This window comes from Zalophus californianus, chromosome 1, assembly GCF_009762305.2.
Source record: "Zalophus californianus isolate mZalCal1 chromosome 1, mZalCal1.pri.v2, whole genome shotgun sequence".
Taxonomy (NCBI): Eukaryota; Metazoa; Chordata; class Mammalia; order Carnivora; family Otariidae; genus Zalophus; species Zalophus californianus.
Window position 1 is genome coordinate 174765910 of NC_045595.1, and position 27854 is coordinate 174793763.

Below are 27854 nucleotides of genomic sequence, written 5' to 3' on the forward strand. Positions count from 1 at the left end.
GACATAGGGAAATACTATGTTTAAGTAAACAAAATGTTGGCATAGATGCATTAATTAAATCTATGAAGGATGGCAGACATGCGGCTTATTAATGTTACATAGAAACAATTTTGCAGTAAAAATACTTTAAACAGTTCCCCATATTTATTGACTATCTTTTCGGTCACTTATTTCATTACATTCTTGTTACAAATGTCTTCATTTTCTCTCATTTCTAAACCTCTGCTTCAGGGAAACATGTAAAGCTGTAAGAGCAATTCAATTAATATCCTTGCAAGACTTTGAAACTATTTCATTTCTTCTAAGGATTCTATTTCAGTGTCACAAACTGGGAGCCACCTGGTTTCATTATGCTCCACTTCCTTGCACAGCTTGATCTCTTAATCTGAAACCATAATTCATTGACTACAAATACTTACATCCTGATTGGACATCTCCCAGTATGGTCTCTCTCCATAGGACATCACCTCCCAGAGAACAATCCCATAACTCCATACGTCGCTGGCTGACGTGAACTTGCGGTAAGCAATAGCTTCTGGTGATGTCCATCGGATTGGGATCTTCCCTCCCTTTAAATATAAAATCATGTACATATATGATCAGTGCATGAAGCATAAAACATATATTATAATATTAAATCTGACTGAACTTGTCAGAGTACTTCTGAAATGGATTATGGGTTTCTGCTGAAATATCTGGATATTCTATTTTAATACCAAGCAGAAGTGAGTGGCATACCATGTACTGAAGGGTTCACTTACAATTAATTTGATGAAAGGAAAATATTTAAAAATTGTTTAAATACTGCTGGTTTATATCAACTATGGCACATTAATTACTCATATGCAAAAAAAGACCTAAAATAGATGTGCTATATGGTATATTAGAATTGAATGAGGTATCCCGAGTCAACCTTTATTGATTGAACATAGATTTATGCTTGACCAAGCAATCTTAGTTCAGAATGCAAGTTAATATTTGTAAAGAACTTATACCCCAAAAAATAACTCATACCACTCCTTGATACATAAGTTCTCATCAATATTTGTTAACTAAATAAATTCAAAGTAAAATTATACCTCAAAAACACTCTCTCTGATACATTAATCAATCATCTTGATTAGTTTACCCAGTGCTTCCCTCCATCATTAATCACTGACGTACCTTCCATGTACTAGGTCGGCACCACATGAACTAAATAGATATAATAACTACATTCCCAGAACTTAGAGTGTAGAGAATATTGTTTCTCCAAGTTATGGGAGATATAAAGGTACAACTCCCATGGAATTTGCTCTCAGTTTAATAAATACACTTAATGTGTCGAGTAGCATCCATATGGGAAGTATTAGGCCAGTCACTCTGAGTGAGACAAATATAAATAACACACTAGCCCTTCTGTTTGGAAAATCTCAGGCAAAGAGGAATGATAATTAGTTGTTTTGAATAATGAAATGCAGAAAGAAGTACCTAGTACTTTGCTTCCCAAACTTTACTATCTATATGAATCATCTGGAGCTTGCTCCCATTAAGATGGAAGCACTGATTCAGTAGTTGCCGAGTATAGCCATGGTCTGCTCTTCTCAAAAGCTCCAGGCGATGCTGGTCATGCTGGTCATGGACCTGCCAGTGAGTAGGAAGGCAGCAGAAATGGCTGTGATGCAGAGCATGGGGCTGAGAGTCTCACTAGAGAGACTGAGGAGGTCACATATGAATTGAGCCCGAAAAGATGTACAGATTTTTGATATAAGAAAAAAAAGTTAAATATTGCAAAGAATTCACATCATCCAAATCATAAACCCTATTCATCAAAACGTGTTCCGCTGACTCTGCACCGCACAGCACTTCACTGGTTTCGAAGTAATGCTTAAGGGGGGCGACACATCGCCTTGGAGAAATGGATCTTAGGAGGTGAAGTTATTAGACCTCATTACACCTGAACTTCTTCATCTGTGTAAAGTAATAGTTCTGGTTCATAGCAGAGCTGTGGCGCTAAATGACAAATTTCAATAAAACGTTTAGCATAGTTCCTGGCACACAGTAAAGACTTCAGAAATATTAGCTTAACACTCCGCATACTCAGAGGGAAGCGTCATATATCAAACAAGCCACAGAGGAGGAAAATGTATGCTTTAGAAGAAGTTTCCGGTGTGACTATGCTACAGAGTATGTGAAGGAATATAATGGGAAAGGATGGGAAAAGGTCAAATTGGGGTTTAACCATAGGCAAACTGAGCCAACTTAATCCTACAGAGGACAACGGTATCTGCGATTGGAATTATCTCCCTAAACTTGATGCTTCTCTTCGATGTTTTCACACAAGGGAACTGCTTCAGAGCGAATACTGCCACAGGTCTTTGAAGGAGGTGGGGCTTACAATGGGGTTTGAAGAGTGCCTGAAACTGTAGTGAGGTGAGCACAGAGAGGGTGACCGAGCCCAGCCTTCTTGAGAAGCTACCAGCCGAAGGGTAGTTGACGCTTTATATTGGTGAAGTAAAGTAAACCAGGCTGGGGAGATGGGAGTGAAACTAAGGACAGCCTCCGGAGATCGTGGGGGACACTACAGTGCATAGTGTGCACCACAGAAGTGGGATGATTTACAACCAGAAAAACAGAACGGAAAATTTTTATAGTCAAGTACAGGAGAGGGCATAAAGTCTTAGAAGCTCCCCTTGCTTTTCTCCCTCCCTCACTCACTCATTCACTCTCTTCTTCACAGTTTGCATTATTTTCAACATTTTAAAGGGTCCTTTCATACTTAAATTTGGAGAGTCCACTATACATTGGCTAATTGAATTTAAATTTTAAAGAAAGCTAAAATAAAATAAAATACATTTGGAGAGTCCAAGGTGCCTGGGTTGCTCAATTGATTGAGCTTCCAACTTTTTTTTTTTTTAAAGATTTTATTTATTTACTTGAGAGAGAGAGAGAAAGAGCACGCACAAGCAGGGAGAGCGGCTGGCAGAGGGAGAAGCAGGCTCCCTGCTCAGCAGGGAGCTCGATGTGGGACTCGATCCCAGGACCCTGGGATCATGACCTGAGCCCAAGGCAGACGCTTAACCATCTGAGCCACCCAGGCATCCCAAAACTTCCAATTTTTGATTTAGGCTCAGGTCATGATCTCAGAGTCCTGAGATCAAGTTCCGCATCAGGCTCCACACTGGGTGTGGAGACTACATAAGATTCTCTCTCTCCCTCTGCCCCTCCCCCTCTTGCTCTCACTCGTGCTCTCTCAAATAAATAAATAAATAATAAATAAATAAATAAATTTGGAGGGTCTAATATTGCCATTTTCTCTGACAATACATTCAATCCTAAAAATAACTAATAAAATTTTACAATTCCCAAATTAACTTATTTGCACCTGGGTTCAAGGATTCAAGATATTAAATATCCTTAATTTCGACAAAAACAGAATTATACATGTGACATGTAACAAAATCTATTCAGGATGCCAAATGAAATCATTAGGCACATTTTCTCTTCCTTAAAAAGCTCTGAGAATTAACAGAAGTCAAACAAAGCTATATTCATAGAGCAAAGGAAAGATAATATTCTGCAGTATCAGTTATATGTCTTATCTCTGCTGCAGACACTTTGCCATTTGCTTTCCTTTGCCCAGAGCCAAATTACTAAAAGTAAAAAAATGCACTAAAGGGGCACCTGGGTGTCTCAGATTGTTAAGCGTCTGCCTTCGGCTCAGGTCATGATCTCCGGGTCCTGGGATCGAGTCCCACATCGAAGCAAGGAGCCTGTTTCTCCCTCTGCCTGCCACTCCCCCTGCTTGTACTCTCCCACTCTCTCTCTGGCAAATAAATAAAATCTTTGGGTGGGAGGATGGGTTAGCCTGGTGATGGGTATTAAAGAGGGCACGTTCTGCATGGAACACAGGGTGTTATGCACAAACAATGAATCATGGAACACTACATCAAAAACTAATGATGTCATGTATGGTGATTAACATAACAATAAAAATTAAAAAAAACAAACACAAAAGAATAAAATAAATTCTTTAAAAAATGCACTAAAAAACTAAGTCCTTTCCTTGATGAAAAGTTTGTATCTATTTAGAAATATAAGGCACAGATATACATCATTTTACCGAGGTCCTTAATATACATTAAAATATGAACCTAGATAAAACATTAGGTTGATGATTGTCAGGAACAAGACACCTGTTTGTTGTGTTTGACCTCAATCAGTATGAAAATGGAACACACTAAAGTTTCATCTTATGTACTTCATCACTTATTTTCCACAGAGGACAGCATTGAGAATATTTTAATAAAATTTCTGAAAACAGTGAAATACTGAAAAGTGATCCCTTTTAGGAAAATCAGGGCCACACCTGTGTTTAAGCTTAGAAGGAAAATCCTTTCTTTTGCTGTTCTGGACACAGACATAAATGCTATTGGAGGCATCTCGCTGGGAGCCCATCTTTTCAACTGGGGCTTTGCTCTACACCATCTCTGAACTTGACTGGGACTAGTGTAATGTGTTCTCTAAGCTAGCACATGGTTACAGATTTAAGCAAATTATTTCCAGAAATTTTCCAATTGAGTGCTATTTACTTTCACTGGGGACATTGTATTTAAACGTTGTTTGAAACCCACACCAAAAGGAAATGCGTTTAGAAAACTATTTGGCAAATTATGGCTCAGTCATTAAGCATCTGCCTTCGGCTCAGGTCATGATCCCAGGGTCCTGGGATCGAGTTCTGCATCAGGCTCCTTGCTTAGCGGGAAGCTTGCTTCTCCCTCTGCCTGCCGCTCCCCCTGCTTGTGCTCTCTCTCTCCCTCTCTCTCTCTGTCAAATAAATAAATAAAATCTTTAAAAAAATTATTTTAAAGAAAACACCTAAATTTTAAATTGTGTCGTCTTGCTAATGTTTTGTAATCGTTATAGTCTGCCGAACTCATAGAAATAGAGACACACAAAGATGACTGGTTATTATGGAATATTTTTGTCATTGGCAATGGTTTTATAATATACATAAATCAACTAATAAAATGATCATTAACAGTCTGCTCAATAAATATCTTGCCCTTTCTTCTCTTCTAATTCCCTTCAAGTGGTTAACACATTTTGTATATTGATACAAAGAATTTATTAAATGAGCATAGGAGGGAAAGCTTATTGTTAACTACAAGGTATTACTCAAATTTAGCAATTGTTGCTATTGCTACTAAAAATAAATCAGTCTAAGAAGAATTTTATACATATTTTTCTTTTTCCAGTGTTGGCAAACAACGTGGAGTCACTGTGGCTTTAAATGAAACACAAACAAACAAACAAACAAATAAACACTGTACCCACTTAATTAAGGTGAGATCACAAACTGGCAAAATCATCTCAGAGTTTGTGGAAGGATCAATGTGTGTGTTATCACAAATTTTAAATTCAACATTATAGTTTCAAATTCTTTATATTCAATACTGGCAAAATGAATTCAAGTAGTAGCTCTTGTCATGTCTGTTGTCATAAATAAATTTTTTTGTCACAATTTGTAATAATTTGAAGTCCTTAGCCTATGAAAATCTAAATAGATTATAAATCTGGAGATGATGGGCATAATCCACATGTGCCCATGCTCACTGCAGAGAGCAATTGTCTTATTTAGATATCTTGGCAAATGTGTAGGGTAGGCATTCAACAAGTGCTCACTGACTTGAATTTAATTACCTTTCTCCAAAATACATGCTATTCTTTTTCCTTGGGAGGCTTTTTCCCTGTCTACCTTCTGCAACTAGTAAACTTAGTTGAACATTCTGGTCAAATGCGAACTCATTGGTGGAACATTTGGGAATGTTCTAGGCCAACCTGGTCACTCCATGTTCTGTGATCCTTCTACCTTTTAATTATCTGGGCTAATTAGACTGGGATGTTCACAGGAATAACTGGCTTGCTTACTTCATTTCTGCATGCCCAGAGTTTAAAACAGGAGTCTGACTTTCAAGCTCTCCTGTTTACAACAGCTTGTTTCCCAAAGGTGTGTGGACAGAGAATATAACCATTTATGTTATGGGCTTAGAGTGATAGATCTTACTGAAGATATTTGGTAATTTTGAGCATTTTTAAAAATACAGCTCATTTTTAGAAAATAATACATTGAACCATTGAACCTAGTTTTTCAGAATATATAAATACTAAGAGTGAGCCAATATATAGCATAATAATAGCTTTAAAAAATCATATTATTTTCTTATGCCTTCTTTCCCCTCATGCTATTTAACAATGTTGTTATTTCCATAATAGTAATAAATATAAGAATTACTGAACATCGAGTTTTTACAATATCTATAAAATTATGAAAATATCTCACAAGGTGCTGCATGGATTAAATATTTTAGAGTTTGCCAAATGTTATAAAGATTTTCATTTGACTCCATAAACAAAATGCATCCTATATCAACTGTTTCAATATTGATATTGTAGGTACTTTACTAACCTAAAAATACCATCAATAATTTAATAAATATTGTCTCTGAATATGAATATTACTCCATTCCTTTGTAGAATGAGGTAAGTACAATTTTTAAACATAAAAATTAATTATGCATGGCTAAGACTCATATGTTGACTGAAAATATATGACATATTTACCTGCGAGGTAAGATGTCTATTTATGAGTTTACTCCAAAGATATCTTAATAAAACAAAATCGAAACATTAAAAATAAAGAGGTCATGTTCAAAATTTAGAGCACCGGGGGAAAGAATTAAAATTTTAAGTGTTAGATCAAGAGCACATGAGGATAAAATATTAACAGGAATAAAAGTCATACTATTCAAGGGAGCCGGGGTGGCTCAGTTGGTTAGGTGTCTGCCTTTGTGCTCTCTCTTGCTAACTCTCTCTCTCTCAAATAAATAAAACCTTAAAAAAAAAGTCATACTATTCATTGCATTCTGTTTGTGAAATATCCCCAAGTTCATCATGCCAGGCCTGGTGGCAGATGGTTAGTCTGTTGCACTTTTTTTTTTCCACAAATGGCAATGTAGTCTACATTGCCACATTCAACTTATGGTCCAGTATGTATAGGAGAAATTATAAAGTACCTGAGAGGGACATTTGATCTTCATTCCCATTTTTTTACACATTATTTACACATGTTGGGTAATTTTAGAACAAGCTCTCTTTACAGTAGCACCACTGACATTTTAAAGCATATTAATGATTTGTTGTGGGGGTTGTCCTGTGCATCGTAAGATATTTAGTAGCACCCCTGGCCTTTATCCACTGGATAACATTAGCATCCCTCCAACTGGGACAGCCAAAAATGTCTCCAGACAATGCCAAATATCCCCTAGGAGCAAAATTATCCTTACTTGAAAACTACTGCTTTAGATGGTGTATGACAAGCTTTACTTAGCAAGGGAAAATAATTCAGACGAGGTGCAGGATTTATCTGGGATTTTATGTAGACTAAGTGGAATTAGCTTTTTCTTTTTTTTTTTTCCTTACTATTCACATCCTTTCTCTGGATATTTTTATTTCTGTTCTAGTCAAGTAAGAGTCTAGTTCCTCAGAGCTAATTTTGATATTGGGTTTTATTAAACATAACAGTATCCCCTTGAGATGTTTCCCTCTATTTTTATTTTTTTTATGTTTTTATGCTTTATTATTTTCTTTTATTTTCTCCTTTATTCTTAACTTTCTTCCTTTCTTTCTTTTTTGAAAAAGGGATAACTTCCTATTGCTAACGAAACTTTAATTAAGCACCAATTTCTTTATCAAACAGAGGTATCTATGACCAAAGAGTTTCATAAGAAACAAGTTTTTTACTCCCAGAGCAAACACTATCTATGGCTCCAAAAATGTAAATGTCATTGACATAATGAGACACTGGATACAAGTTCTTGAGGGCCCAATTTGGTTCTGAAATATGAGTGAAAGAAGAACCCACACATTTTAATAAAGTCTTACTTCACAGTAAGGCTGTCTGCCTTCAATTTGAGCATCTGTAGATCTGAGACTATCAAAATAAAATAAAATGAATCTATAAGAGTCTGACCCACTAAATTTCCTATAAGTCATCCATTGTAGAATTTATTCATACTTCTCCTGATTGATCACAAAAATTCCCCTTTTCCCCCTACACCCCACCCCAATAATTTCAAGCTTATATTGTTTGACTTCTTTTTTGTTTTTCAGAAATTGCTTTCTCAGTTATATATGTGGGAAACATTTTGAAATTTTAGATGCTTTTCAATTAACTGCCAAACACATCCTTCAATGGGCTACCCAAAGATTTAGAGTCATCGTTTGGCATACTTTCCTGTCACAGTAAAACTATTCAAGTACAACCATTACTAATGAGCTAAAATTTTGAAATCAGTTGACAATTTAAATATTGTTGATAAAATGCTACTAGGAACTTAGAGTACGCTAAAGCACAGCTAGTTACTATAAAGATGTATTCTTTACAATGCATAAATACATTGTAAAATGAGTGCATTTACTTAAGGTGGTCTCTATATCTACATATAAGCTCTCCAGACATTTATGTATTTGAGAAAAGTCTCCAATTGCCTGGAGCAAGCTCAGAATCACAGCATATGGAGTATGTCTAAAACCTCAATTGCAGAGGGACCTCCATAACAGAATCAGAAGTTAATGCTTGTTCCCTATATTTAAAGTGGCAAACCTAAGATTAGTTCCTCTCAGTGCTGTCTCATCTGTGTATAGCTCAGTAATTGGGGTTCAGGGTAATTTATAGTCACTCAATCCATTTGCATTCTTAAGTTTAGCAGAAATCAAGAGTCTTGGTTTCTGGTCTAATTTTAGCATACTGTTTAATTTAGCCAAGTTTCTTAACTTCTCTGTGTAGCTAGCTTGTCATTCGTCAACTGAAGATCATGGGGAATATCTCTAACAGCTGTGCTGACCTATGAACCTTAGCTCCTTCAACTTTCGAATTTCTGTCTTAAACCTACATGCATACCAAGGATGCTGACATTTTAGATGTTCATTATTTTGGACTCTTAAAGATTATCCTAAGTTTGGATCTACTTACCTACTGGATGTCATATCTGGATTTACTCCTACAGAATTCTTACAGAAAATTTAAAAGAGAAGAAGAGAATGTTGTAAGTAAAGATACTAGAGAGTCTCTGGACAGAGGCATTACATAATTGCTACACTCAAATCTAGGATCAGTTGAAGTACTCCAAAACCTTGTTCATTTTGCAGAAATAGCAGTTGGAGTAAACCTATTCTCAAAAGATCCTGCAATTCAGTTCTCTAAGCTTAATGAATTTAGACAGTTCAAATGAGACATTTGGCTAAAATCCTGAATTTTTTAGGCACTCAACTAAAGTCAGCTCTTTCACTATGGGTTAGGGGGCTTCAAGTCGTGATTTCTAAAGAAAGGGAGTATAATTGCTAAACTCTCTGGACATTAAGGCATAATATCTCATATCTGCCCCAATTTTTCTCTAATTATATATACAAATCTCTCCCTGTTGATTTCATAAATGCTTTGCTGATCCACAGTTCACATTGCCTGCCCCTGAGCTCTGTCAGGTCATACTTAGAGTGACAAAGGACTTTGGAGAGTTTATCTTAGTAAACCCTAAGTAATTGAGTGTTTAACCTGGAGGCAAATATTGGCTTCTCAGGTTAAAAGTGGAACCATAGCGATAAATCATTTGACTCGAGGATTTAGCATCTATCTATTGTCAGGGACTAACCTTCATTCACTGTAGACAACAGTAGACAACAAGGTGAAGGGCAAGCCAGGAAGAATCCCAGGGGAAGCATCTGTTCTAATCCTCAGTAGTTCAAATCTAAAAGCCATTGAGAGAATTGTTCCAGCAGATGTTGATTGCCACAAGAGATCAGAGACGGATGATCTCTTAGGTAGCAAAAGCCTATCCCTTGAACTTTTGAAACATTTCAACATTATGTGAAATGCTTAAGAATTTCTTAAAATACAGGAAAATCTTCACCCGCATTCTAAGTTTCTCTATCGCTGCCCAGGTAATGCAATACAAATAAATAACTTTTCTGTTACTTTCTGTTAGTTTCAAATTAGGTCATCTGATGTATAATGTCTATCTTCAACAAAAACAATGCAAACATTTACAGATAAGGCTGAAGATATTTCAGAGTTTGGTGAGGTTTTTAAATGTTAAACTTTTGTGTTTTATACATACTCAACCCTAATTTTTTTTAAAGATTAAAGAAATTCATTTGAAAGTGTGTATTTTTAGCACTCTGAACACAGTTTTCTAAAGAAGCAGTGTTATAAATAAATAAATCAGAAAGATCTATTCAGTATGTAATTGCGACAAAAATAATAGAAATAGAGATATTAGGTTCATTCTAGTAAGTAACTAAAAAAGTGCAAAACTTGAGTAAGCTTGATTTCTTTAATACTGATGATTGGAAAATAAGGAAAGATGAAATGATAGGTTGAGAATCTCCTAAATATCCAAAAAGACAGTTCTGGCTGGACATCACAGCAACAGTTCCCTTACAGGTTTATGTTTAGTAAACAACAGCTTGAACTAGGGGGCAATTCCAGAACAGTGGGCAGCAAATTAAGAAGGAAAAAAGTCACGGGAGTGTATTTGAACCATGACATATGACAGAAATGAGTCAAATTATTAGCCATGCCAGATATCCAGTGGTAAGCCTGACCTAGGACAGGAAGACTGCGGTACTTCGCAATGCCAAAGGAATCTGGGGCTGGTCAATGGCTTCGGGGCTCTGGGAAAAGCTTCAGGCAATGTGTCATCACATTTTTGAAAATGTGGGATATTCACAGTGAACTGCAAATAATATCAGAAAGTGATTTTTACTAAGCTTCCAGGCTTGCCAACATTACAGCCTAGACCAGTCACTATGAGCCTGATGTTTAGTCTGAGTTAAATCATTAATCTGACTACTTAATTTGTCTTCTTGCAAAGTGAGCCTGTTGGAATCAGAACAATGATTACAGTTAATTTATTAAATTGAAAAGATAGTTAAGGCAAAATAAATCTGGTTAATTAACTTTGATGCTTATATTATTTGTTCCTCCACTCTCACCATTTCACTACTCTAACGTCATTTATCAGGGAAACTCTCTTAATCTTCCTCACTGAAATAACACCCTCCCCCACTATCCACATTCTTCATCTTACTTCTCTGCCTTGCTATACCTTCACTTGCTTGTTTATTACTTGAATTCCCACACTAGAATGTAAACTCATAAGGTCAGGGCTTTGTTTTATTTACTGCCCTAGAACAGAGCCTGGTATATCATGGGCACTCAAATGTTGAATGAATGAATGATGCACTTTAGAGAAAATTGTTCCTGCTAGAGACTGTGTAATATTTTACATACAACGTCCATACTACTATATTCCACTCTAAAACTATAGCTGTGATTTTTTCCCCACATAAATCTGGATAGATCATTTTCACGTGTTAAAATGTTTATGTTATCTATCTCTCTGACTTGGGTGACTAGAAAGTACTAGATCTCTCATTAAATATTGATGTAATGTTGACAACTGAGATTACGGTCTTCTAGCATTTTCTGATTTTTGAATATATGGCTTTACTTTGTGAAGCTATATAAGGCATATCCATACTGATTCTAACAGAGTAGGGAATAAATTCATGATTAACATTATTTATTTTGATTCAAAGCTTAAAATATATGAAGGCCACTGATTAGATATTTATGTGTTACTTTTTTTCATTCATGTGTAAAGGACAAGGACTTATGATATATATTACTTATCAAAATAATATAATTTTCTTTTTATATCACACTGGTTCTTGGTATTCTTAGTTTTTAGTCCTTGACTACAGAATAAAGGCTCATGTTTTCTATTATTTGTGTCCTTAGAATGGAGTTATCCTGAAAAGAAGCATTTAACTACTTAGCTTTTAACTACTTGCATTAGCCACTTATTTTCCCTTTCTTTTCTTGCAAATGAAATTAGGTAAAATAACTGTAGTAGAATATTTCTGGCATCAAGTTGGCAGATTACAGAGAAAAAAAATCCAATAAATTATTGTGTAAAATTAGATTTCTTTCTCCTTTGCTTAACACACAATGCCTATGATAACTTTTCATTTGCTTTATCTTCTAAAAATTAAATAGATGTTAATGGACTACAAATGTAATGAAAGGGAGAAACTTCTTATCCAATATAAAAATCTAACTACAGGGGCGCCTGGGTGGTTCAGTCGGTTAAGTGTCTGCCTTTAGCTCAGGTCATGATCTCAGGGTCCTGTGTCCAGCATGGAGTCCTGCATGGGAGGGGGGGTATCGCTGCTCAGCGGGGAGCCTGTTTCTCTTTCTGCCTGCCACTCCCCCTGCTCGCTCTCTCTCTCAAGTAAAGAAATAAAATCTTTAAAAAAATCTAACTTCTAATGACTCAGTATACATCTTCAGGACAGAAATTAAAAAAAAAATTGAAAAATGAAGAATATAACCAAAAACAAATCATCTGGCTCTCTCAAATTTCCCAAATCGGTTTATGTGGTAATTATATCCCTAAAATGAATTTGGGGCTTGAGAATTGGATTACTTTATACAATACAACATATAAATTAGATAAAAGCCTATATTTTCTCTAACTTGGTCTTGTTAAACAGTAAATTGAGCACCATCATGGTGGAATTTTGGATCCCATCTATTTGAACATATGAATATAAGAATGTTCATATGCATAGATGCATGCATGCACATAAAAAATGCTAACAGTTTAAAATGAAATTTCGTAAGGAAAAAGACTAAAAAATAATTTAGTGGTAAACAGTTTTCACCAATAATTCCATGGTTCTCTTAAAATGAAATAAATTGGTAGTTCAGTGCAAAAAAAAAAATTGGCAACATGCCATAACTGTGCTCTGAATTCATATGATGGGAAACCAAAGAGGCAATTCATTTTTTGTTTGTTTTTCTCAACAACAAAAAGTTTCTGATGGTTTCATTTTGTAGAGCTAACTGCTCCATCCCAAATAAAATCCAAAGCCTTTCAAGATGATTTGCAGCCTTTTGTATGCAGCTGCTGTTATACATTCTAGGCCTTTCTTCAAAACATGCTATATCATATAATACTATAAGTCAAGACTTTATATCACTTGATAAAACTAAAATATTCATTTAGTTTTTAAGGTGCATTTTCCTGACATAGTACCCATAACAGTGGTTCTCAAAGTGTCACCCATGCATTGTTGGGTGTCCCCCAAGAACATTTCAGAGGGTCCACAAGATTGAACGGTTTTCCTAATAACACTAAAACACTACACCCTTCTTACTCTCGAATCCCATGTATACAGTGAAATTTTACAAAGGTTACAGGATGCATAATCACATTGAATAATGGAAAGTGTCAATGTTTGGAATTTCCACATAACTCAGTAGTGAGAAATGAGAAGAAATAACTTTATGTGAGTACTGAAAAAAATTCTGATTTCCTACTTAATACCCTGATAAAAAAGAGAAAACCTACAAAAGTGTATATTATGATCTGAGCTGACCCTCTCATCTCAAGGAATCCTGTTGGGACATAAGGCAGGAAAACCTGTGATACACTTAAGACAGTATTAAAGCGGCATGGGAAAACATCTGATAAGTTGTTCCAAGTTTCAAGGCTCAGCGTTTCCTCAACCCCTCAGGTGTTCCCTCCAGTTAAAAAAAATACACACAGAATTGGTTGATATAAATTCTGTTCCACTCTTCTACCTTGCCTGTCGATCACAATGTTTTTAAAATGAGATCAGCAGACATCCCGTGTTCATTCCGTGGCATTGAATCAAACGCCTCTCATGATTCCTTAGTGCAGTTACCCTCTACCTAAGGCAGGAACTTTCTGAGGAGCAATTGGGGAACCAGCTTAGTGCATTGAGGCACTGAATGCTAATTTTTGAATCCAAGTGACTCTAGGTGATATGTGTTAAGTGTGACTAAAGTAATGTGACTAGCTTTTTAAAGCAGATTCACCAGAATGTGTTTATCCAACAAAAATGCTGTGGCACGCTCTTTTAAATGGTGAACTTGTTTTTCTGAAGTAACCATAATTTATAGGATGTTTAATCAAATAAAGAAAGTGGAGGTCTAAGCTGAAAAATACTGGTTTGGTTAAAAAAAAACTAGGCTTTATTATATAACAATGTATTACTTTTCTTATTTATTAACTATAAGCTTATTGACACCAGAGATTTTTATCTCAGGCAAATATGTTTCCTAAAATACTATACACTTAAACAACTTTGAACGATGATATCACAATCCAATTTTAAAGATAGTTTCAAAAGAGGATTTCCCAAAACATTCTGTACAATAGCAGTGTTCCTATAATAAGTACAAATTCCCAAGAATTAGTATGGCAACACTCATTTAATTGTTTCAGTGTTTTTGTTTAAAAAACAAAATAGCAGTCCTATTATTTTAAACCATACCTCATAGTTTAGGGTAAATTATAAAATTGTTGTACCAAACAAGGATTATTACAGGAGATTAAATTAAAAATTTCTAAATTATTCTGGAAATGCAGATGCAAATTACAGCTTCTCAGAAGGAATTTAGGACCCCCACAGATATTTTGAGAGGTTTTGAGAAAATACAAGAATGAACATTGAATAATTATAAACAGCTATTTATTGGCAGTTAGTGAGCCATTTTGTTGGTGTAGTTTTTAAGAATCTTCTGAGAATAAAAAATGCAAAGAGTCTGTCACATTTTTATTTCACAAACGATAATGAGGAATTTTGACAGAGCAACATTTTTTTTTCTACTAGAGTCTAGAAATGGTCTTCTGTACCCCTTGGTCCTTACAAAGTAACAATCAGTACAAATAAAACTATGAAAGTTAACCCAAGTTAACCCTTATTCTCCAGACAGCAGATGATCCAGATTTGGATGAATCTTCCAAGTTTCTACAAGAAAAATCATTCCTTAGAGTATCCTAGAAATCAAAACTAATATTGAAAAAAAATGCTCTGGTTTAAAAATGGGATATGGCACAGAACCTAAATTACCAGAAATCTAATATTTCAAATAAAGGTCTTTTAATCAAGTCCTTTTTATTAAAACTGTAAGTATTATATATATATATATATATATATATATAGTGATTGTTGTAATAACAAGGACAATGCCTACAAGAATGATACTACTTCCTGTACAGTTTGTTAAAAGCTCAATAGTAGCAAAAGGCTATGAAGGATATCTTTAGATTGCAGAGTAGCAGTGAGCAGAATAAAAAACATTCCTCAAAACTAAATATATTATCATCTGTTGCATATATTGTCTCCTGGCATGAAAATTTATAGTCATAAAAATGATGCTTTGCTGCAAAATGTTGGCTAATTTTTCTGGAGATCAGAGAAGGAACAAAAGAGACACTAAAAAGCACTATCCACATATTTACTCATGTTTTGCAATTTCTTCAATTTTTCAGAGCTTATTACAGTCAAAGTCACTGTTATGAATTTAATTCAACTAGCTGTTAGATATAAAATTTTATTTTATTTGTCTTGGTCTTAACCTAGTGAACCGTAATCCCAAGATCAGCAACACTTTTGTGCAGGACACATTTTAAGAAATACTTAGATGTACGAACAGTGAATCCACTACAGAATTTAGTTGAAAATTGGAAATGTAAATAAGAGTGTAACTTACAAAGGCATCAGGAGAGTTCCAACTCCTATATCAACTCATCTAGGAATATCTCTGGGACACTGTGCTTCTGAATTTCTGGTTCTATTTCTGTGGTTTTATTTGTAGATGAAACTCAGTCTGGCAAATTGGGCTCTTTCTCAGAATGTGAGATAGATGCCACGTGACACACTTGGTCATTGATAATAGAATTGTTGAAATTGATAATTTTAGAAAAGAATGAGTTTTTTAATTAATAATAACCTTTTTAAAAAAAAGATTGCATTTATTTGACATAGAGAAAGAGAGAGAGAGAGCAAGCACAAGCAGGGGGAGCAGCAGAGGGAGAGAGAGAAGGCTCCCCACTGAGCAAGGAGCTTGACTCAGGGCTCCATCCCAGGACCCTGGGATCATGACCTAAGTTGAAGGCAGACACTTAACTGACTAAGCCACCCAGGCGCTCCAGTTATAACCTTTAAGAAACATGAAGAAGGGCGCCTGGGTGGCTCAGTGGTTAAGCGTCTGCCTTCGGCTCAGGTCATGACCCCAGCATCCTGGGATTGAGCCCTGCATCGGGCTCCCTGCTCTGCAGGAAGCCTGCTTCTCCCTCTCCCACTCCCCCTGCTTGTGTTCCCTCTCTTGCTGTCTCTCTCTCTCTGTCAATTAAATAAATAAATAAAATCTTAAAAAAAAAAAAGAATACCAAAACTTTGGAATTTGCCTAATAGTGCATTGGATAAATAAGTAATGTATATGAATAAAGTGGAATATGATACATTATTTAATGATATTATTAAAATTTATCATTTAGAAAATTATACATTTTATATTTTAAGTTAAAATAGTCAGATTACAAAACAATACTGAGTTTGTATAAGAAGAAAATACTGGATTGATAAGTGAATATCATTTTATATATTAGTACATATAATATGATACCATTTTGTAACTATATACATAATTGGTAATTACAATTGGTTACCTTTGGTAGTATCATTGATAATGATCATTATATCTTTATTTTCTAAAATTGTCTGCCATGAAAAAAGAATTCTATAAAGAAATGTCTTTTCAACGGAATCTGCCAATAAATATATGAAGAAATAATCAAATGCACTTTGAATCAAATTAATACAAATTAAAACAATTAGATACAATTTCTCAAAACTAACAAACACAAAAAATGGTAATATCTATTTTATCAGTATATAGTTAAGTGTGCTCTTAAAAAGGGCACAGGAAATCCACTTTTGACAAAGAAAATCCACTTTCAGGGTTATATCATAGGGAAATTATCAGACTCATACAATAATGAATGCCAATGCATCATTTACACATTTGTATAAAATATTGAAAAGCTATCATTTGACGAAGTACAGCATCCATTCATGATAAAAACCCTCTTCAAAGTAGGTTTAGAGAGGACATACCTCAACATAACAAAAGCCTAATATGGAAAACCCACAGCCAACAGCATACTTAATGGTGAAAAACTGAGAGCTTTTCTCCTAAGGTTAGGAACTAGTAGACCACTCTTACCACTTTAATTGAACATAGTATCGGAAGCAATTAGACAACATAAAGAAATAAAAGACATCCAAATAAGGAAGAAGTAAACTCTCACTATTTGCAGATGGCAGGGGACTATATATAGAAAACCCAAAAGACTCCACCAAAAAACTACTAGAACTGATAAATGAATTCCGTAAAGTCACAGGATGCAAAATCAATGTACAGAAAGGTGTTGTATTTCTATATATCAGTAATGAAACAGCAGAAAGAGAAATTAAGAAAACAATCCCATTTACAACTGCACCAAAAACAATAAAATATTCAGAAATAAAGTTAACCAGAGAGGTGGAAGACCTGTACTCTGAAATCTATAAAACACTGATGAAAGAAATTCAAGATGCCATAAAGAAATGAAAGACATTCCATGCTCATGGATTGAAAGAACAAATACTGTTAAAATGTCCAAAGCAATCTACACATTTAATGCAATGCCTATTAAAATACCAACAGCATTTTTCACAGAACTAGAACTAAAAATCCTAAAATTTGTATGGAACCACAAAAGACCCCAAATAGTCAAAACAATCTTGAAAAAAAATGCAGGTATCACAATTCCAGATGTGGAGTTATATTACAAAGCAGTAGTAATTAAAATGATATGGTACTGGTATAAAAATAGACATAGAGATCAATGGAACAGAAGAGAAAACCCAGAAATAAACCCACAATCATATGGTCAATTAATCTTTGACAAAAGAAAATGAATATAAATAGGAAAATGACAGTCTCTTCAACAAATGGTGTTGGGAAAACTGTACAGCCACATGCAAAAGAATGAAACTGAATAACATTCGTTCATCATACACAAAAATAAACTCAAAATGGATTAAAGACCTAAATGTAAGACCTGGAATCATAAAAATCCTTTAAGGGACCACAGGCAGTAATCTCTCTGACATCAGCCTTAGCAACATTTTTCTAGATATGTCTCCTGAGATGAGAAATAAAAGCAAAAATAAACTGTTGGGACTACATTAAAATAAAAAGTTTCTGCACAACAAAGAAAATAATTAACAAAACTAAAAGACAACCTGTTGAATAGCAGAAGATATTTGCAAATGACATATCCCATAAGGGGTTAGTATTCAAAATATATAAAGAACTCATACAACTGAAGACAAAAAAAAAACAATACAATTAAGAGTGGGCAGAAGACATGGAAATTTCTTCAAAGAAGACATACAATTGGCCACCAGTTACATGAAAAGATGCTCAACATCACTAATCAATAGGGAAACGCAAATCAAAACTACAATGAGATATCACCTCACACTTGTCAGATGGCTAAAATAAACAACAACACAAGAAACAACAAGTGTTGGCGAGGATGTGGAGAAAAAGGTACCCTCTTACACTGTAGGTGGGAATGCAAACTGGCACATTCACTGTGGAAAAAAGTATGCAGCTTCCTCAAAAAATTAAAAATAGAACTACCCTATGATCCAATAATCATACTACTGGGTTTTTATCCCCAAAATACAAAACACTAATTCAAAAGGATGCATGCACCCCTATGTTTATTGTAGCATTATTTACAACAGTCAAACTGCAGAAGCAGCCCAAATGTCCATTGATAGATGAATGGATAAGGAAGAAGTGGTACATGACACACACACACACACACACACACACACACTGGAATATTATTCAGCCATAAAATGAATGAAATCCTGCCATTTGCAACAACAGGGATAGAATTAGCACAATGTTAAGTGAAATAAGTCAGTCAGAGAAAAACAAATACCATATGATCTCACTCATATGTGGAATTTAGGAAACAAACAAGCAAAGGACAAAGAGAGAGAGAGAGAAAGAGACAAATCAAGAAACAGACTCTTAACTATAGAGAACAAACTGATAGTTACAAGTGGGTACCTGGGTGGGGAGATGGGGATTAAAGAGTACACTTATCATAATGAAAAAAAAAATTAAAGAATAATAGAATAAAATGATAAAAATGAAAGAAACCTAGATATAATAATAATTTTCCCAATAATTAGAGGTTGATTTTTAAAAAATGGTACAACCAGATAATAGAATAGATAAAACTGACAAAAATGAAAATTTGAAGATTATTTATTGACAGTGAAATATATTCAACACGTATATTGCTAAAAGAAAAACAGGTTATACAGTAATATTATGAATGATCCTAATCTAATTATGTATTCATGCATAGGTGTGTATAATAGGTATACAGATAAAATCTGGAAGTATCGACTGACAAAGTTACAGATGTTCTCTGTGGGTGGCACAATTATGGATGACTTTTCTTCTTTTTATTGCTTTGTTTTGAAATTTTTATAACGTGAGCATATGTTGTTTAAGTAAACATGAATTTTAAAATGCTTTAAAATTATATCTAGTTGGACGGAGGAACTGAGAATTTATCCAATCCGTTTACTAAAGGTGGCTCAGTCAGATGCAAAAATGGGTAAATATAAAAATCCCAAGACTTCAGACATGAGAGAACCATGCTGCATTTGTGGGGGACACATTAAACCGATGTATGACATTTCAGAATTACCATCATTACCCACCTTATAAACGGTGACCATCTATTTTCCCAGAAGAAGTGACAGTAGCTTAATGTTAAAGGATACATTTCCTTCAGGGGAAGATATAATTGACAAAGCATTGAGAGACGTGATTTCTATTTATTTGCAAGTCAACATAACACAAGGTGAAAAACAAAGATAAAAAGGAGAAAAAGAAAAAGTGACTCACTCTTGTTGTGTAAGCAGCTTCTGGATCATCCTCTAGAACACGTGAAAGTCCAAAATCAGAAACCTTACACACCAAATTACTGTTGATCAAAATGTTACGAGCAGCAAGGTCCCGGTGAACATAACCCATATCTGAGAGGTACTTCATGCCAGATGCTATCCCTCGAAGCATCCCCACTAGCTGGATGACCGTAAACTGGGCATCGTGTTTCTGAGAAGTATTTCAAATACACAGTTAAGATGTGTTGCTCTTCCTTAAAGATATATCTTGGTTAAAATCTCACATACTGAACTGTAAAAAGATGGACTATATACATTTTAGTTCTAAGCACTCCAGGCTAACAAGATATGTGAATAAATAGATACAAGGCTAAAACAAAATAGCACAGTAGCTACATTACTAAATACTTCATTACAAGGAGCGTCCTAATATTCTGACTTCAGGTTCAAAACTAGATTGTTCCTGGTCTTTTTGTGACATACAAACCCCTCAGAAATTTTAAATTCAAGAATAATAAAATGAAATGACTCCTGTGGCTATTTTAGTTTTACATATTTATTTGATTGAATGTTCATTCTTCTTTCTTATTTTTCAGATGTTTTATTAATTGCTTCAAAGAAAGTGGATGTTAAATTTTTAAATTATCATCATAAATAAATAGTTCAGAATTAGTCAAAAATATTTACTGAATATTTGTTTTCTACTCAGTCTTGAGTTATAGGTCATAAAATGGAAAACAATAAAACACAAAGTCAGAGTTCTGTATTTAGAAAAGCTTCTAATTTACTTGGATTAAAATAGAAATATTATATGATAAATAGGTAAATAGATACATACAGATGTACATATGTACATAAATGCATGTATAGATAAACAGATCTAAAATTCCATGTTTGGTTATATCTACACAATAACAATATTTATTATAATGGTTTTAATTACCTGACTTAAAAAATATTTGTTTTTGAAATGCTTGGGAAAATAATTGCTGATAAAATTTGTATTTGCCTCGTGAATATTAAAATAAATAACTTCTTATTTATAGAAAATTTAAAAGTTTCCTATAAAGAATTATACTATGCTTCCTATCTATCTATCATCTATCTATCTATCATCTATCTATATCTATTTTATAGCACTGAAAGCACATTAAGACAGAGTATATGTCTTTTTTATCCCTTGCAGTGATTGGTGATTGGCAGTGTCTTGTTCTCCATAAAACTTTCACATTTCTTTGAACAAATATTTGCTGAAATAATTTAAAAAAATATAGAGAGAGGCATATATATCACCAAAATGATATATTTGAATTGAGAATACTTTGAAATTATAATACTTGCTTATTTTCTGAGATGAAAGCTCTACGTGAGAGATAGATGGTCTTCTATCTAATAGCAGTCTGAGGTTACTTTCAATGAAGAAAAGAGAATATTTGTCTTACAACAATGTTACTTAGGTCTTAATTTATGGATCTTTTAAAAATTTTTATTTTAACCAGTGTGAATCTTGGCAGTATAAAAAGACTGAAGAAGATTGCACAAATTTGTTTTTAAAAATATAAACCATTAACTTTGTAAGACTGTTGAATCACAGACCTGTACCTCTGAAACAAATAATACATTATATGTTAAAAAAAAAAAGAAGATAGCAGGAAGAGAAAAATGAAGGGGGGGAAATCAGAGGAGGAGACGAACCATGAGAGACTACAGATTCTGAGAAACAAACTGAGGGTTCTAGAGGGGAGGGGGGGTGGGGGATGGGTTAGTCTGGTGATGGGTATTAAAGAGGGCACATTCTGCATGGAGCACTGGGTGTTCTACGCAAACAATGAATCATGGAACACTACATCAAAAACTAATGATGTAATGTATGGTGATTAACATAATATAATAAAATAAAAAACATAAACCATTAACTTTGGATGCTGCAAGATAAAGATGCAATTTTAGTCTTCCTCTTACTATTTAGTACCCCTCCTCCAAATTTCAGTTTTACTTTAAACTTTGTTATCTAATTGCTGGCAAAATATTAGAGGTTGCCTCTAACATTTTTAGCAATTCATTCCATATTTATGCATATATATGTATAGATAGAGGGATAAGAGATATAGATAGGGGTAAGAGATATATGAATATATATAAAATCTTCTACTTACACGTAAGAAACTGTCCAAGGAACCATTCTCCATGTATTCTGTGACAATCATAACTGGTTTGCCTGGATATAGGGTAAATAATAAATTAAACATGATCATCAGCAGAGTTCAACAAATATCATATCATGAATACATATAATACACTTTGATACAGTGATGAATTAAAAAAATGTAAAAGCTTTCCCTGTCTCCCCAATTTTGCAATGTTGCAAAAAAAATTCAATAGAAAATAAAACCAAAAAAAATTGAAGAAGATTGGTTTGCAGAACAAGGGCTTACAACCTACAGTATCTAAATTGGCTTATTTGGAATGGCTTTCTGTGAACATAAAATATGTCCCCTTTCTTCCCTTTAATTGCATCCTAGCTGATCTACAAAATCAGGTATTTCTGCCTTCCAGCCCAAGATAGAGCCAGGATTTCCACAGTCATTCATACTTTCTACAGATATTTATAGAGCTATGTACTAGGTGTTTCCTTTTACTCTGGTTAGTCAGAGCAAGTAAATCAAAGTGCCCATCTTCATGGATCCTATATGTGAATTTCATAAAACAAGACTAATAATTATAACTCTTAAAAATCTGTATTCAATTAACACATTAAAAATATAAAATCCATGTTTAAAAGGAAAATAAAATTAAAATAGCTGTTGGCAGTAACTTATAATAACCATTTTAGAAATTATGTGGCCTTAAATACCATTAAACCTTTTAATGAGCATTTAACTTTATATAGCACTTACTACGTGCAAGATGCTGGTTTAATTATTCTATATATGATAAATTATTAATTATTATCACTTCCATTTTACACATGAGAAAACTGTGGTAATTAACTTACTCAATGTCATATAGCTAATAAATAATAAAGCCAAGAGCAGCAAACTGAATCCACTATGCTGTTACTTTTGGAAATTTATACTGAGGGAAATGTTTAAAATACGAAAAAGCATTAGATACGAGAGTGTTGAGTATGCTGATATATATATTTACAAATAGAATAAGTGTTCAACTATATAATGATTCAGGCAATTGTTGGGTGTCAATTCCATGGATTATTCTGAATTGAAATGACAACTCTGAAGTCTGTAGCATTTTAGGTAATTGTTATAGTTTAATGTCATGTGAGCAAAGTTGAAAATATAACTCTATATACATTATGATAACAACTTGGAAAATAAGTAATGCAAAATGAACAATTCAAAAAGAAAAAGAAATATGGAAAATGGGTATTTTTGTTTTTGTTTTTGTTTTTTTAAGATTTTATTTATTTATTCATGAGAGACAGAGACAGAGAGAGAGAGAGGCAGAGGGAGAAGCAGACTCCCCACTGAGCAGGGAGCCCGATGCGGAACTCGATCCCAGGACTCTGGGATCATGACCTGAGCTAAAGGCAGACGCTTAACCATCTGAGTCACCCAGGCGCCCGAAAATGGGCATTTTTGATATACAGAAAACATGAGTAAGTTTTTTGCATAATTAGAATTATGTAACATTATATATTTATACATATATATTACACACATACATTACACTACTTCATCTTCACATCATCTTGTGCTTTAGTAACATATATTATTTCCATTTTATGATGTCCTCAACCGAAAACATTGTAGATTTAAGAAACCTGCTGAGGTCACACAATTAGTTAGTTCTCCAGCAGATCCCAACACAGCTGTCTCTGATTTTAAAACTTACACTATTACTACACTATAATTCTCTTCCTTTATTTCTGCTATACTATTGTTTTAAATATAATTCCATCATGTTACAAACAGAAGGAAAATCACTTGTCTTCCATGTCCAGAGGACCTGAATCCAGTCTTGACTGAGCACTGCTGAAAGATCTCGATCAAATGGCTTTTTAAAAAACATCGATGCACCCCTCATTGTACCGCACATTTAAGTTTTCCTCATATGTTCCTTCTATATCATGAAGGTTTGTTTGCCATTCTGATGATAGAAAATAGCTTTCTGGGGTGCCTGGGTGGCTCAGTTGGTTAAGCGTCTGCCTTCGGCTCAGGTCATGATCTCACGGTCCTGGGATCGAGCCCCATGTAGGTCTCCCTGCTGAACAGGGAGCCTGCTTCTTCCTCTCCCTCTGCCCCCCACACCTCCAGTTTGTGCACACTCTCTCTCTCAAAGAGATAAATAAAATCTTAAAAAAAAGAAAAGAACTTTCTTTGTTTGCTTTTTCCTTTCGTATGTAAAAACTCTTAATTCACACCAGTTATGAATTATATGGCTTGATACTATGAAGGTTATACTTGCTATATTTAGTACTTGTATGTATCCCAAGCTATAGGTCTTATTTATTAAAAGGTAAGAAAAAGTATTTAAATTCTATGATTTTCAGATAATTTTTATATATGTAACAATCAACTGATATACCAATTTATTTTCCAATAAGGTACTGATTTAGTTATATATTTTGGGTAAACATCATATATATCTAGTTAATCTGGTAATGTCTAAAAAGTCATTTAGCCAAAAGCTTAAGCCTCTAGAAGTTGATTGTTCTAAATTCTAATTAAGCTTTGCTTTAACAATATTCAGGAAGAAAGGGAAGATTCAACATTTCCCTGAAAACTTTTATCTCTCCTGAACTGATCAATCCAATGCCTAAAAAACTGGTCCCAGAGACTGATCTGAAATTAAAATAACGGATGAGTGAACAAACGAATGAATGAATGAATGAATGAACGAATGAAACCTTCATATGCATGTTCTCTATAAATCACTATAATTTTCTATGTTCTTGCCTTAATACCATTCTATGAAGAATAATATGCTAGCAAAATCCAATGCATACATTAAGTGTAGTCACACGTATTTTGCCTCATAAAGCCAACTCTCAATTACCGTGGCCGGTTACCGAGTTTTCGCACTACCCAGACCTTTGCTTATCACTCATTTCCTTCTGGCTCCCAGCCTTATGACCATTTAGTTTCTTGTTAGCCTGTTTAGTGGAATGTTTGGCAAGGGAAATAAAAGTAGCTGAAAAATCAAACCAGTCAATTAAGTCAAAGCCCCATGACCGTTCAGAAATCAGATCAGGCTGCATTTAGCTCTAAAATTTAGGTATTTGTAAATGCATCAGTTAAGATGGGCAAGTCCGAAAATAGGCTTTACATTAAGTTCAAAGATTCAGCAAACCCAAACGTACAAAGAATAAACAAAATCACAAATATTCTACCTTAGAAAGCCTTCATTTTTAAGTTTTATTTTTTTAGCATCTAAGTTTCTATTCTACCTTAGCTTCCTTGTGCTTTTGACTATAATAAATAGGGTTAAAGGAAAAGAAACTCTCTGCAATAGTGGTGAGAGCTAGTTCTAACACGTATTAAATGTAGCTGGAAATTATTTATAAAATATCAGTTCATCTGCCCATGGATGCAATGTGTTTCTATCAAGATTGCATGCTCTCTCATATGTATTTTGATTTAGAAGTGACATTCTCAGCTTTTTCAAGGGCCTATATCATTTACTGCCCTCAGAAATCCTAAAATACATCTGACTATCCATACTAAACTCAATAAAATTATTGTTGGATGACTGGCTGAAATGAAACTCCATCAAAAATGAGCAAAACAAAATGTGCAGTGGAATTTTGCTTTTGTTCCTAAGTTGATTCATGAACATAAATAAAATTATGATCTTTCATAACTAAAGGGTTAAGGGAAGCGAATCAGTCTGTTACAATCAGTTCATTTCCCCAACTATCCCCAGTGGTTCAGATATATTATTAATCTTTGAACCACTGTTTGATGACACAAGAATTGTGATTCAGAATATATAAGAATTCCAGGTTCAATATTATGTATTTCACCACAGCCTTCCTAATCACATTTTCTATAAAAAGAAGGGCAGGAAAATGTAATAAATATATAGCCATACATAGAGATTTTTCTTGCAGTTATCAAATAAATGTCTTTAGATTGAAATATTTTCATTCAAACATAAAAAATATTTATCAATGATTAAAATATTAAAAATTATTGGGGTGCCTGGCTCGCTTAGTCAGTAGAGCATGGAAATCTCGATCTTGGGGTTGTAAGTTTGAGCCCCACATTGGATATAGAGATTACCTTAAAAAAATAAAAAAAATATCGAGGGGTGCCTGGGAGGCTCAGTTGGTTACCCGACTGACTCAATTTTGGCTCAGGTCATGATCTCAGGGTCCTGGGATCAAGCCCCATGTAGGTCTCCAGACTCAGTGTGGAGTCTGCGTAAGATTCTCACACTCTCCTTCAGCCCCTCCCCCTCACTGGTGCCTGTGCTCTCTTTCTCTCAAATAAATCAATAAATCTTTAAAAAAATTATTGAAATTTAATTCATTTTCAAAAGAAATGCTATTAATTCCTATTACCAGTAATTGTATCTCACACACCCTATGTCTCATTTCCAAAGGATTAAAACATACTCTAATACATGAGTGTGGTTTAGAAAAACAAAATCTTTGACCTTAGCAGCCAGCATTCATTATTAATATCATGTAATCAGAATCAGGGTAGAAGCAAAAAAGCATACACAGCAGGAAGAAAATTGAAAAAAAATAATTGACAAATATGCTTCATGATTCCCAGAAAGAAAGGCTAGAATAATCTTTGAGTGGAAAGAAAATGTTTTGGTTTTAGATTTTCATGTACTATACCTAACTGATAGGAATATTCTGATGAGCTAAATTAGAGTATCTTTCTGTGGTTTACCATTAAATCATATAAAAATACAGGACAATCTTTTCCAAATTCCATTTTAATCAAGACATTATTTATTTTAAGAATGACCCCTATTAGGATGCTTGGGCAGCTCACTTGGTTAAGCATTGGACTCTTGATTTCTGTTCTATCTCATGATAGAACCATGTAGGGGCTCCCTGCTCAGTGTGGAGTCTGCTTGTCCCTCTCCCTGCTTCTCTGCCCCTCTGCCAGCTCTCTCTCAAATAAATAACCACGAGAGACTGTGGACTCTGAGAAACAAACTGAGGGTTCTAGAGGGGAGGGGGTGGGAGGATGGGTTAGCCTGGTGATGGGTACTAAAGAGGGCACGTTCTGCCTGGAGCACTGGGTGTTATACGCAAACAATGAATCATGGAACACTACACCAAAAACTAATGATGTTATGGTGATTAACATAACAATAAAAAATAAAAAAATAAAAAACTAATGATGTAATGTATGGTGATTAATATAACATAAAAAAATAAAATTAAGAGGCTTCTGCATCGGTAAAGTCCATTAGCAGATAGAATTTTTTTTTGGAAACAATCTAATTCTTTTGGACAATTGCTTATATAAAGTGTCTTTATTTGTATGTACTTCCTTTTATTTGATTAGATAAATTTTTCAAGAAAGTAAAAAAAAACTAATGATGTAATGTATGGTGACTAACATAATAAAATAAAATTTAAAAATATCTTTTAAAAAATGACCCTTATTACACCCACTGGTCTATGAATTAATGAGGGCAGGGGCCAACTCCATGTTGTATGTAGCTCTAAAACCAGCACCTAGCAGAGTGCCAATTAAAATTGATCATGGTGTCTATCATTTCAGGGTGGCTAAGGATAATCTCTCTCTTCAAAAGAAACACATTATCCAAGTCTTCCTTACCAACCATACTCCATCAATCTTAATACACTGAATGCTTTACATTCAGCTGACTTTACATTTTTTAAATTTATTTGTGCTTAATTTAAAACAAAATTTAATCCTTTTAAAAACAGGAGCAGATGAAAAATACAGGATATGCTTTACAGTCAATAATAGACCATCCACTTAAAACTAATATATCATTGTATA

At 34.2% G+C, this 27854-nt stretch overlaps 1 protein-coding gene across 2 annotated transcripts in view; it reads right to left on the bottom strand.

Annotated features, from left to right (window-relative positions):
- EPHA3 (EPH receptor A3) overlaps nt 1-27854 on the bottom strand; it is a 368423-nt gene that overhangs the window by 24726 nt on the left and 315843 nt on the right. For both annotated transcript variants that reach the window (XM_027587500.2, XM_027587501.2), the window contains exons 12-14: nt 22056-22117; nt 19901-20110; nt 420-569 (exon numbers count right to left, since the gene is read on the bottom strand). In XM_027587500.2, coding sequence (XP_027443301.1) covers nt 420-569; nt 19901-20110; nt 22056-22117 — 422 coding nt within the window. The remainder of the gene's footprint in view (nt 1-419; nt 570-19900; nt 20111-22055; nt 22118-27854) is intronic.